The sequence below is a fragment of the Palaemon carinicauda genome, chromosome 7 (assembly GCF_036898095.1).
Source record: "Palaemon carinicauda isolate YSFRI2023 chromosome 7, ASM3689809v2, whole genome shotgun sequence".
NCBI classification, from domain to species: domain Eukaryota; kingdom Metazoa; phylum Arthropoda; class Malacostraca; order Decapoda; family Palaemonidae; genus Palaemon; species Palaemon carinicauda.
In genome coordinates this window covers 116,031,017-116,046,016 of record NC_090731.1, presented here as the reverse complement: position 1 = coordinate 116,046,016, position 15,000 = coordinate 116,031,017, and the positions used below count along the sequence as shown (strand labels likewise).

The 15,000-nt window shown below is 33.4% G+C and overlaps 1 protein-coding gene across 2 annotated transcripts in view; it reads left to right on the top strand.

Moving 5' to 3' along the window:
• Nucleotides 1–15,000, top strand: part of LOC137643623 (uncharacterized) — a 39,870-nt gene that overhangs the window by 23,475 nt on the left and 1,395 nt on the right. For both annotated transcript variants that reach the window (XM_068376341.1, XM_068376340.1), the window contains exons 4-6: nt 6,061–6,231; nt 11,724–11,937; nt 13,922–14,104. In XM_068376341.1, the coding sequence (XP_068232442.1) occupies nt 6,061–6,231; nt 11,724–11,937; nt 13,922–14,104 (568 nt within the window). The remainder of the gene's footprint in view (nt 1–6,060; nt 6,232–11,723; nt 11,938–13,921; nt 14,105–15,000) is intronic.

Genomic DNA, 15,000 nt, shown 5'->3' with positions numbered 1-15,000 from the left:
ACACGTAAACACACATATACACAAAAGGAAGAAGATGCTGATAAAATGAATAAGGATCACGACGATTTAAAGAAGGAAGGAAGCAAATTGGGAGAAATCGTAAAAAAAAAAAAAAAAAAAAAAAAAAACTGCTCAAAAAGATGTAATTCAAGTTAATGCCTTTACCACTCACTTACCATATATTGAACCAACAATTTCAGGAAAGCTTAAGCAGTTGAACACAAATGTCCATAGCGTCTTTCTTCCTCAGTATTGAGAGCATATTGCAACCCCTATTAATAGTCAGCAGTTTACGGAACATTTGAAAACGTCTTCAGTAAAACCAGCCCAACTTTTAGCTTTCCACCATAATTTAGAATATGAAGAGAAGGCTCGAATGTCTTAATTTCAGAGCACTTTTCTTATATATCATTTGAGCAAATTATCATAATTAAGTACCTAGCCCATATAAGCATTTGTGCTTAAGGCACGGATGGAGCAGGTGAGGCAGATGAATAAAAACCTAGGAACCTTGACAATGATGTGACAGTACCCTGTATTTAAGAAAAACTAAAACTACAAAATATTATGAAGATGAAAAGTGTGAGTTTTCAGATAATGCAATACTTAAACTATTCATTATATCCCAGCTTAATTTGCTTTTTCAAAACCAGGTCTTAGCGATAGAACCTGTGAATGTTCTTTAATAAAAACGCTCTTTACCATTGGAATAGAGAATTCTACTATTCAATCATTAGAGGATGCTAATGAGGATATAGCATCCTGTTTTTTCAACTAGGGTTGTAGCTTAGCAAGTAATAATAATAATAATAATAATAATAATAATAATAATAATAATAATAATAATAATAATAATAATAATGACAAAAGAGTTTTTTACAATTTATAGTAAATCTAGCTATTACGAAAATTAATGAAAAATCGGGAATTTATCGAATGTTCTGCATAAATCATATTGCCATGCGATAGTAGACTTTTTCTAGAACCAGTATATGTCTCCACAAAACTAAACATCAAGGCATTACATCTTATGATTCTCGATTATCAAGTCTGAAAATACATATGTGATTATATAGTGTACCAGTAGCTATAGGTCTTTAATGATAAGACATAAACATACTGTACTATAAAATCAAGAAATGGCTCTGTTACCCGTACATTTTATGATACCAATATATTTGACTCGTTTACAATTTTTGCTGTAGAGAAAGAAGACAAAATACTGTTTTATATTGTCAATGTTTATGTCGAGGATAAAACTTACACAAGCTACAAACTTGTAGTTATATCACCCTAGATGGGCATAAGTAATGAAATAATTGCAATGGACACTCTCGAAACAAATGATTCATCAATGCCAGCGGTTGTGTGATAAATACTGGCAGGTTTTCTATCTATATTAGAGGCAACTTTCTAGAGCCTTAAGATTGTCAGACTAATCTATGACGGGCAGACAGTGACCAAAACTAACATTATTACTGTATTTGAATTCTTTTTTACTGTTTCACACTACCATCTAGAATGTGGACGACTTAGATTAAGCAATAATATTGTTTTTACACAGAAACAAAGCTTTCACTTACCTTCAAAGCGAATAGGTAAACAAACTTAACTTCAGCCGTATCTCAAATGCATTAATCAACATTATATCTTCTCAGATGAAATACTAACTTTGTAGTGTTACCTGTAAAATACGCTATTTGTCAGTTATAAGAAATTGTTCAATAGTAATCCTTTTAAAAAGGTTGAGAAATGAGATCTATCTCTTTCACCTCATGCTTGAGTAAAGAGGATTCGAGAAAATTATAAAGAAGACTACATCACTACAATACTCAGAATATCCAACATCGAAATATATAACCCAGCCAAGCGTATGTCGCAAGCCTTGTACATAAAATATGTAGATGTATATGCGTTTTATACAGTGAGATTAATGACCTTTTTAAGAATAATATGAGTCATAATTATTTTGCGAGATCACTGAACTCTATTATAGGTGACGTGTCTTAAGTTTGAAACATGACGTTACTAAAATAATAAAAGATGAAACATATAATGATAATAACAATAATAGTAATAATGGACACAACATGGATTCTTTTTAAGAATGAACGTATAGTGGCATTAAAAGTATCAGTATAAGAAAGGTAAACCTCAAACAAAAAATTTACATGGGGTTCATCAAGTGTAACTAGCAAAATGATAACATGATCAACCTCTACTTCGTAAGGGTATTGCCTATAACCTGCATATTTTCGCTTAGATATACAATATTCAGAACCTGTATAGTTACAGACATCATAACAGTGAATCCAAGTTAGAAAAATAAAACTATAACATCATTATGCAACAGATTATATGAAGACTCTCCAGTACAATCTCATAAGAGTAAATATCATAAAACTTGTGAGGAAGTTTGCAGAGCTTCCTGTTTGATGTACCAATGTTAGGAATGAATAGTCCTATCCTTACACTGAAAAACATTGTTACAATACCAAGAGAACTGCATAGACTTAATCGTACTTCGTTAAAGCCACTGAAATATTTGGAGAGACACTTAATAATAAAGTCATTCATAGAGGGTAAATTTGCTATGCATTCATTATTCAGGAATTATCAAGTTATTGGTTGCTGGAACATTGTTTCTTGAATATCTAAGCCATTATTAGGAACAAAAAAGATGCTTATAGTTTTTTATATAAAGTTGGAATCTAGTTTTGCATGCTATAAGAAAATATAAGGGAATCAAAAGGGTGGAAATAGAACATTTTTACCGTCACAAAGGGCAGCAGATTTCCAACTTATGACCCAGATATCTGACGTTCCTTAGTGGCCTCGCCCACCAGCCAGGAATCCTTGGGTTACTCTCCCCACCACAGTGTGTTTTTGCTGTAGCTATTTGCTCACTTTGCTCACAATTTAATATTATCTCATTGCTCCTCTCTTCTGACAAGCGGTACATGTTGCGCTATGTGCGTTCGCCGAGTTACCATTCATCACTTTCTTGGGTCATTTTCCTTTATTCTCGTGCAAAGGCAGGACAGACAGTGATATCCAGGCATTCATCAGGCATCATGGTCAAAGATTCCTGATTGGTAAATGCAGCTTCAATGATCTGGGGTACAAGAAATAGTGGCACCAGATTCTCACTCTGCTAAGCAGACCAGGAAAGAATCCGATCAGTGGGTGAGCGCTATTATTCCCTCCTGGCCGGGCAGAGGAGAGCAGCTATTAGGGCAAGGACACTACTCTTAGGTCACGGTGGGAACACGGAAGGTGCCGAATGATTCACTTACATTATGCTGAAGATTTAGTATTGATTCAGGATTCTACTTCATGAAGTAGTCTTTTTCAATAATATGCACATCTGAGGACATATGATTCTGCATAACCTTATTAACCAAATATTTATCATTTGGTTCTCCTCTTTGACTGATGTACCACGTTCAGAGAGAATGGCAACAGCCTAACTAAATTATGAACAATTCCATAACCTAGACAACATTAACTGAAATAAAGACTATTCTGTAATTCCTTATTGAATCCTGAAACAGGATGTTGCTTATAAGTAGCATTTAACAAAATCAGAATACCCTTTTTCATAAAGGGACTATAAGATAAATTTCATTGAATTCAGAGAATCATGATACTCCTAAAGAAAGAATTGTATATCATGATAAAATTTTTAAGAAAGATGCTAGTAATTTCGAACATTTAAATGGAATCAAAACCTTTAAAGTATGTTGTGTAAGAGAATGACTAGATTCCAAACAATGACTAAGAGAAATACCACTGTGCCTCAAAAGCAGGTCTGACTCTAGAAGTGGTAAATTCAAAAACCATGAGATGACGAAGCACGCAGGAAAAGGAAAAGGGCAAACCAGTGCTGTATAAGTTACCTTCTCAAGAAGACTCCTGCTCAAAATTATCAAAAATTGCATCATACTTTCCCTGAGAAATGGAATCGTTATCCATTTTGTAACAAACATTTTCCACTTTTCTATATTTTTTACATTATGAGAAAGCTTAGTCTCATCAATCTCATATTGCTAATCCATATATATCACTTGTCAAAAAAATTATATCAGATCTTGACCCTTTAAGTATCAGTGATGATAGCGTCTACTATTCAGCCCATTTCATGAGGACCATTGAGAGTTTCTATGTGTGGTACATCTGGAACTACCAACCTCATGTCTGCGAAAAAGAAAACCAGACCATATCTTTGATTAGGTCTATTTGGACACTCAGCGATATACACGAAATACTTAAATACACCCTTTCATCAATATTGGAGATTTCTAAACTTGTTATCTTTCATTGCCCATAGAGGACACATATATTTCGTAAGACATATCAGTGACGGAATGTCTTATAGTGATTTTATGCGTTCAAAGGAAAGGAATACATATTCCAAAAATCTTTTTTAGCCTAACCAACCCGCTAACTTGAAGTTGATTATCTTCACTGAATGACGGAGGAAATGCAATATTCTTTTATATAAATTCACTTGTGAGGGAAGCATAAAAGGAGAAAATACTGTTATGGGTATTGCCTTATTGGAAGAAAAAAGGCCTCAAAATATATGTGTGTAAAACCACCAGTATTTATATCAAGAGAGAAAAATCATTCATGCATTGCTACTTCCAAACGAAAATACCTCTAACCAACTTGTACATGATCCCTTAAAGATACCAGGGGTGCTAGAGTAATTTGAGTACTAGTTTGTACAGCAGTATCATCAAGGGGGACTATTGGGGCTGAGCACGACCCCCCCCCTAAAAAAAAAAACACTGACCAATACATCCCATAGAAATTTGGAGTATCCCTAATCAACATGCCAACCTCAGATATTAGCAATTTAGAATCTATATGAAATATCCAAGGAAAGTCATAGACCTCAGTTAGGGGATAATTCAGTAATTAGTATTTCTTTAGTAAATACCAAGGTAGCTAAGTTAACTGAATGATTTAAAAATTTCATTAAAACCAGTGAAGAGCATTTTGACGATATTTTAGAGTTTTTATGCATTAACAAATGTTTAATTCATGTAATCCGTCACATGTTCCTTAAACGTACAGCAATCTCAACCTGAAACCAATGAAGGAAGATTTCCCCACAGTTTACAATTTAATGCATTTGGCTTTAACTTTCCCTGTCAGTAATGCCGAATGTGAGCGATCTTTTTCTGTCTTAAAATTAGTCAAAAGTTACCTCGGGGCATCAATGGGTCTGGAATGACTGACCAGTCTAGGCTCAATTTCTATTGAGACAACTGTAGTGGATTCCTTCGATCTTGATAGCGTAGTGGATAGATTTGCAGTCATCCCAATATCTTTACAGCCAAACTCAGGGAAATATACTACAAGGCGTTTATCTCTAATTTGATTAAGTTAGATGTAATATACTTCAGGTAATCAATGTGATTTATTACTCTATTTCTATTTCTGTTCTTTTAGGAGAGAAATAGCTCTGCATTATTTTATCTTCTTACACAGTTTTGTTCTTCTGTAAGAGTACATGAAAATATATTTGCAGAGAATGGTTTTATCATAGAAGCTCAAATGATATGCTACATATATAAATATATGTAATACACATGCAATACTCTATTTCTTTCACTCCTGCTCATCTACCAAGTTACCATCTAATGGTCACAACAAATATATCAAGCTAATAGGGCTCCACCAAAAAAATTAACCTTTAGGGACACCACTGTTTAAAACATGAGTTGTTTTCTGCATCTTGATATAATCAACGCTGCACTGGATAGGAGCTTCCTACATATCTATGAATCCTTCCATATAGTGTGACTAAAACCTTCCTTAAATACTACCAAGAAACAATTTATCTTATTCTCTACTGTTAATAAATGTTTAACTACCACACCAGATAGGACTGGCAAAGAACGGTGAGTCATAATCTTTGTCCGTCGAATTTCGTTGGTAGAAGTATCAAACAATCTATAGCCTACAGCCCATTTTAGAGATAGTATCTTAAATCAAACCATATCAGCCTATTTCTTTACATCTTGAATTTTCTGTTTTGATATCACAAAGGACCTGATGGAAATTCGTGCGAAGGACATGGAGCTAAAGAAGAAAGATGGAATTATACAGATGCTGACCAATAAACTGGCCTGTCTCACCAAGGGCGTGCTTCCTTCAGGCGGGTTCTGTCTTGAAGATGCGAAGACGTTTCAAGGAGGAAATAATGAATGGGATGGAAAGGTATGTGTGGCTATTCTAAGAACATCATAATACGTATTCAGTAAAATTATTTACTAAAACCATGCTCGAAGGTTCATTCCTATATAATTCTTAGCATATAAACTGACAAAAATATGAAATACTTAACTATTAGAAAGGTAGCTAAAAGTATTCAAAATATTACCTACAGCTTTTATACAAATAACACTCAGTCATTCATCTGATTGTCTTACGAGATACCTTTTCCTTCTAAGCTGGGAATGATTTAAAGTTGATAGTGATGGAACAGTTTTCTTCAACTTTACCTCAAAGAAAATGTTTGCAAAATTCAAAGGGTATGCTATAGTATTTTCTACATGCTTTGTATTTTGTAATGTATTACTCATTATTTTATTTGCGAATAGATTCAGGGATTTCTTTTAAAATTAATTTTCACTCAAATAACTCTACCTGCATATTTTATTGGTTTGCTCTAGATTAAAGTGGTCTTATTACACTATCATGTGGAGATAAATCTGTGGACGAGGATAAAGGGCCTAAATGTCTAGTCGAATTTTGACCCCTTGACAGATACTCAATTTTTAAGGCCTAACGGCTAAGTATAAATGAAGACCGATAGCACAAGCAACCTTAATCAATTATGAAATTATTATAGTTTCCTTGATCGAGATTTTCATACAGCCTATCACTAAACTTCAAAAAATGTGCTAAATCTGTAAATACCTGTAGACCTATTTTTTTTTTTCTTTCGAAAGTGGTATTTGAACCGAAATCCGACTGAATACTAATTATTTTTCGGTCCAGAAATATATCACTAGGATCCCATACAACCAGGTTCCCAAGAGTAAAAAGTGTTGCAAACTTAACATCTATTAGGCCTGTACATCACTTCCTCCGTCGTCCAGCAATTTCACCGAATTCTCTAGTTTATTTAAATTCTCCTTTCGCCACACTGTGGCTAACTGTATATATTTATTCCGCTTCCTCAGAGCTACAATTTCATGTATTTATTATTTCATTACCTATTTCTATTGACTTGTAATTCAAGTATTTGTGCGTGTGTAAAAAAACACATATTTTGGCGGTTAGTTCAAGCCGAATTGGCGCCTGTGCGCATGCTACTTTTCCGTCCGCACCTTGTATTATATTCCCACGTATGTTTGAATAAACTGTCAGGACTTAGTTGTCGTTGGTGAAGCTTGTCTCACTGTCCTTACAGGCCTACTCTGGAAAAAGTCAAAATACTACTTTTGATATTTCTATCAAATAACTATTCAGATAAGGATGATAAAACCTAAGAAGATAGTACGAGGTAAAAAAAAAAAATAAACTTTTTTAACAATTATCGTTCAAAATTATAAACTACATCATTTACATAATACTCAGATTTATCTTGGCAAAAAGACAAGAAAGAATTAGAATAAGACTATTTACAATAATTATCAAGTTGGCTCTACCTATCTGCTTAGTCAGTCATCATAAACATGCTAAAAACACTGCTACAGCTACATCCTCAGAGACACTTCACTGATTCACCTCAGGGTATTATTTTATCTACTATTTGTACCACAAAGTCAATCAGCTTCTGTAGCCTATCGTGTTCGATTCCACTAAATGTTTTCGGAGGACTACGGTACAATGGGGGGATTTTTTACCCATGGCTACAGAATTACAAATTTTCGCAGCTTATAATAATGTTTTGTAATGACTTTTTCCTTTAACACGGTACATTTATTTTTTTTTCTTACACCATTATTACTATCTTCCCATTTCTCCATGGGCCTCCATTTCTTGAGTCTAGTGCACATTTCTGCCATATTTCCTGTGCTTCTCTGCTTGCCCCTTTCTCTTTCTTTTTTTTTTTCTTTTTTTTTTTTGAATTTGGCTCTTTTATAATTCAGTGACTCACAAGTGTAACTAGAAAATTTTATTGCAACACACGCGTACATACATTTTTGTGTTCTACAACTTTGGGCTTAGGTCCAATCTCCATTTTTTTTTTACTTTTCTCAGACCTAGATTTATATCATAACAGTTATTTTTCCATTTACTTATAATGCAATATGTTTCCCTTCCATTATAGAAAATTTAATTACTCTCAAATATCTATACCATACATATTCCCTTTACTAGGTACCCACTGTCTTCCTTGTCTACACCTACACTTTGTTTTCTTTATCTAACCGTGTGTTTTCTCACCTACTTGTTCACCAAAGCCCTACTACGATGTGCTAAGTGCTTTTAGGCTGCTTTAATTCTCGCAGTGCCGTTTATCCATATCACTTTTACCTTTATACAATGGATCAATTTATCTTCTCATGTATTCCTTTGAAATCTTTCCCTCTTTCCCTCATCCATACATAACTTACAAACCCTGATCATCCACTGAATCAATATTACCGCCATATGAGGTATCTAAATTGCAATCCCATCAATTGCTGGTACTTTCTATTCTTCCAACTTTAAATTTTCCTCACCATTTTCTTTCAAAACCAGTCTATAACGTACACTTATCATTAAAATTTTTGTCTCCCAGGTTTGCTTTTTCTTTTATTTTTTTTACTCTAAAAACCATAAAACTAATTTTGTTGATCCTAAGAGCATTCACTTCCTGAAGCATCTTTCTATCATAATCTTTTATTTCTAGATCCATTCAATCTATAACTATCTCCTGCATTTAATTTCCAAATAAAATGCTAACTTTCCCCAGTGTTCTTGCTAACCCGCTTCGCTACACTTTATGTATAATCTCATTCACGGGTTTTCCTCTTGTTTACCTTACCTTACTCAACCTTTACGTGATCTCCTTGTCTATCCCAGCTGCGTCAGTAATGATTATCTTGTTTGCCTTGCAATAGGGCTACGCATCTCATCTTTTCACCTCATGTGTTTACTTCCTCCTCCTACATTTCAATAACTCCAAAGCTCATGTTCTCCTTACATCCTCTCCCAACTTTCTTTTTATGAAATTCACTTCTCTAAATAACATTTACAGCCTAATTTTCAGCCATTTTCTTTCCAATCTAACCTTAACTCTACCTTGACTTCCAATTGAATCAAATTATAATCAAACAGGGACCTACCACTCTTGTTCTTGCAATCACATCGATCAGATAGGTCTTCCATCTTCTCTGACATATACCATCTTCCTTTCCTATTCATCTTTCGTAAGACAGGTTTAGAATATTCTTCTTTAGAAACATAGCATTCCAAGTAATAACGCTTTTCTCCAAGCATATTTTTTAGCAAGACCACATTCTCATCCACCCCAGAAATTCCATACTTAACATAAAAGTCATTATTCTCTCTCTTACCTTATCTACCTATCCATTTAATTCACGTACCTTTACCACTATTCTTAATCGTTAACAAAAACATTTTCTTTCTCATCGTCTCTTTCCCATTCCCATTATCTATGCAACTTAATATCCTGCCTCACTCAAATTTACCAAAATGGTAACTGAATAATCACAGTTAAGCTCATTCTCTTATTCCCTCATGCTATGAATGATGCGACTGTCTTAGATTTAAAGGTTCAAATGTCATTCATTACACTGTTGCACAATGCCCTAGCGATCGAACATATTAGAATATGATCATCACTCAAGGTTCTTCTTAATGCAGCCTGGGATCGGACGGGCGACAGGCTAGTGGCTACTGATAAGTCAGCAGTCAGGTCTATAGGCATTATACCCTCCACTTTCCATAATTCTCAGGACAATACAGTCTTGACTTTACATGTAAAATCTATCAAGCTGTGGACACAGCTTGGAGGCCAAACCGAAAAGTTGCAAGTCGCTAACTATTCCACTAAGCAGCTGTGACAATGACTGTCCTGGCAACTCACATACCCATTCACCTTCGTCTTGCCATGGTTAAAACTATACAATTTTCTTTTCTTAACAAATCAACTATCATGAAATATCTCACATTAGTAAAGAGCGCTGTTGTCATTAGCCCCAGGAGATTAGGGTCAACTGCTATTTGGGAATGTGTTTAGTTTCTCCTGCCAGAAAGTTCAAAACTCTTTGCTAGGCAGTATTCATCCTTACAATAAAATCATTATATCTTTGCCTCAAACCATTGGCCTTTTCTAGGAGAGTTTCATTAAAGCTAAACTGCTTTTTGCTATAGTAATAGAAGTGCTGAGTATTCTATTGTTATTGGATTCAATAAAGTATTTTCTCCTCTAAAGGGTATGCTATCCCTATACTAACCCTCCACATGCCTTGGAATACAGGGCATTATAGCATCTTGATAATGACAACCGTAGAGGTGCCGTGTTTGAGCAGTATCACTTACTACCACTAGGAAGGAAGTTATTTTTAATAAACTGACCTTTAATCTATGTATATATATATATATATATATATATATATATATATATATATATATATATATATATATATATATATATATACAGTATATATATATATATATATATATATATATATATATATATATATATGTATATATGTATATGTACATATATATATATATATATATATATATATATATATATATATATATATATATATATATACTGTATATATTTATATATATGTGTGTGTGTGAGTATGTGCGTCTGAGACTGTATTCATAACAGAGAGAGTAAGAAAGAGTCATCGAGAAAGAAGTATAGAAAGGGGATCAAATTTTACAGCGATTTACCCATGGACAAACTGGTTTCGGGTATCAAACTCTAAACATGCATCCACACTCATTGCCAGTTTCTTGCGGGAGGCAGAATTGCATTTATCTGAAAGCGAGATGATTTACTCGCTATTCTGAAGAATTCTGAATTCTTAGAAAGGGAGAATTGCGAAAAGGGGAGCAAAATTGGTAAGAAAGCTAAACTGAGCATTGAAAGATAGAGACAATAAGGTTGTTAATAACAGAGCTCGTTTTAGGCCATTTTGTAAGGCAACACCATAAAGGAAACGCTTGCCCACCAGAGAATAAAAGTCTATCAGCAGGGAATTGATTGGACTCTTCTGAGGATAGTATCTCGACAAATTCAAATAAGTGTATCAAACTGTCATTTAACTATATTTATCTAATGTTAGAAAAGGTTGAAGTATTACTAGTGACCCATAACTCGTAAGAACACTGAAAGGCAGACAATAGCAATTGTAAGGCACCTGGCCATGATTGATTTTCTATTTTCATAGTATGTAAGAATTTCATTTTCAAAATCAGTTACGGATCTAATCTTGACATTTATTCAAAAGGGTTGTGATGGACTAGCGGTAGCGTCCTTGCATGGTGATTCCCAGACTGGGGTACGAATACATCTCAAACTCGTTAGTTCCTTTAGTAGCTACAACCTCACCATCCTTATGAGCTAAAGGAGTGGGGGGGGCGAGTCTATACGTCTATCTGCTGAGTCATCAGCACCTTTTGCCTGGCCCTCCTTGGTCCTTGCTTGGGTGGAGAGGGGGCTTGGGCGCTGATCATATGGTCAGTCTCTAAAATTTTAGGTCTTCTCGTGTTATTTTATTTTATCTTTACAGTTATGCGCAGGACTAGAAGATATATTTGGTCATTCTTCGGTGGGAGATTTTGGTGCTGGATTGGGGCATTACGGGAGCTGTTTCCTAAGAACTGGCAACAGTATAGTGCAGACGTCAAACAAGCAACATGCAGCACAACTTGAACAGAAATACCAAAAAGAGATGAAATCGGCTAACCTTTCAGGCAAACCTCAAGTGGTCAAGTCATGGGAAGGTAATAATTTTGAATGAGTGTGAAAGTGAGAAAGACCGAGTTATGTATAATATCTTAAACACATCCGTACATAATAGAATTGAATTGAAAAACCTGAGCCATTCGGTCTGCTTGTCTCCTGAACAAGAACATAAAGTAAACTAGATGGAAGAAAGGAATTACCACTCAATAGATATGAAAACGATGGACCAGACTTGACTACTACTCTTACGTGTACGACCACATGATGTATTTACTTTTCATTTACATTTTACCCGCCTAACTACTTCTTTCAGCCTTTTTTAAAAGGAATATTAGTCTTACCCCCACGAAATGATTGATTAATCTATTTTTTCAGACAAGTTCCCACCAAGTAAGTACTTTTTCTACATTACATTCCCTGTTATTTACTAACATCTGATTTGTAGGAACTTTATGGCCCTCAATATGAATTATACTTTTCTCTGTCGGTTCACACCATATCTCGTTGTGTTAATCATATGGTGCACAGAGGGAGTTACACCTTGTATGGATCATATCTTATTAACAAAATGGTGCAGTTCAGATTATACCTTTGCCACAGTATAACTGACGTAGTGAAAGGACCAGATCATGCCTGATTTTATGTATATATATATATATATATATATATATATATATATATATATATATATATATGTATATATATATATATATATATATATATATATATATATATATATATATATATATATATATATATATATATATAAACATGATGCCCAGACTAGAGTCTACGGTCTAGATCATAACTATTCTTGTTGACCTTCCAATGCACAGTATAGTTCACGTTTATTCTTATTAAATTTATTGTACAGAGTTCAGATGATAGGCCTACCTATTGTTGTTAAGTATTGTGCAGGGTCCAGATAAAACTTAATCTTATTAATTGTAAAGTGCACGGTCCAGGCCATCCCTGTTGTGAGAAATTGAAGTACACGATCAATTTCATTTTTTCCAATTCTTATTTTAGCTTAGTTTTTTTCTATCTGGCTTTGTTAACACGTCTATAGTTTTGGTCCTATTACGCTGGGTTCTCTACCAAAGGGTCTTTTCATATTGGCGATACTTTTACTTCTTTCACGAATACTTGATCCCACCAGTTATACTTGCGCATAATTATTCAGAACATATTTTCTTGAAGCATAGATTCTTTCTTTATAACAAGATCGTAGCATTATTACACTATTTATAAATATATATATATATATATATATATATATATATATATATATATATATATATATATGTGTGTGTGTGTGTGTGTGTGTGTGTGTGTATGTATATATACATATGTGTGTGTGCATGTATGTATGTATGTATATATATGGTATATCTATAACATATATATATATATATATATATATATATATATATATATATATATATATATATATATATATATATATGTGTGTGTGTGTGTGTATATATATATATATATATATATATATATATATATATATATATATATATATATATATATACATATATGTATATACATATATATTAAGGAAAATATTTGATCCCATATATAACATCATATAACTCAATTTCCGATAATTTCCTAACTTATTTATATATTGACATCATATCCCTCAGACTTGATGGAAAATTCATAAACTTTTGAAATAGAACTTTTCTGAAGCCATCTCCACTTACCTACTTAATGTTTTGATTTTTTTTTTTTTAATAATTAAAACATCCTAAATTCTATACAACCATTATATTTCTTATGGCAAATTGGGACACACCTGTTCTCCTCATCACCAATCTTTTATAATAATATTTTATATATTTCCTTTTCATGACTGACCTGTCCCTATAACTATCACTGACTTGTTAAAATCTATATAGATGCTGTGTTTCAACGGCTTATTTTATCATTCATCCGAAGCTAATCAACAGTTAAATCCCAACGGTGACATTAAAGGTGAAAATATAACCTATTTGGATTCCTTTCCATTAGGATTCGATTCTGCTCTCAACATCGAAGAGGTGAGTTCTGGAAGAATCCACACGGCGGACCTTTCAGTCCCTCTCGAACTGGATCACAAATATGACTGGGTTTTAAGTCTGGAAGTTGGTGAGCACATACCACAAGAAAAAGAACAAACCTTCTTAGACAACCTAGTAAAATATGCTTGTAAAGGTAGGAATCTAGTTTGTTTTGCTACTCAAGTGCTTTCTGTAAGCAACAGTAACTTACAAGTTTTTTACTTACTTGCATCCAAGACTAAAACTTATCCCCTATGTATCTACCTCAATCAAATACTTCAAGTACTAGTTGATTTTAAGAAATTTATTAGAATAAAAGACTGGATGCTAATTATTCTATTAATTCGCTTCATCTGTTTTTCATTAGTATAAATAAATTTCATAAACATAATCATTTAGATAAATTATTATCGTAATTATAACTTATGACAATCAATTAAATTGTGCCTTTCCCAAATTTATTCAATGTTGATGCTATAGCCTCAGTCCCAGTAATAATTGCCTGTTAAGAAGTACGTGTATATTGTTGTGTAATTTTTAATATAAAATCATGTTTACCTAACTAATATATCTAACTTTTTTATAATTCTTATTTTAGCCAAAGGAATTAAATTAGCCTACTTAGTTTAACATAAAAGTATTTCCTTCTAAATACAACGATTATATATAACTCTAGAACCTGGCAAAATATTGGTTACTATTCTTTGAAAAGAAAAATACATCACAATCACGAGAAGGAAAAGCAAAAGTCCTATAGTTGAATTCAATGACTTGTGAAGTTTGGCAGTATTATTTAGTTTGGCAAACTTACTGGCAGTGGTGACAACTATTTTGTAAGTTTACGAGTCAGTGACTATCATATACAGAGAACTTGAATTGGCCCCTGTTGACCAACATACGCCGTTAAAAGTATCTGTCTTTTTCTGACGCAATACAAAACATAACCTACTTTTATTCACTAAACCCTCAAGTTATTTTGAACTTTCCAACCCTTAACCCCCGGCGTTTTCTTTTTCAAGCACATTTTGCAATATATTCTTTTTAAATTGC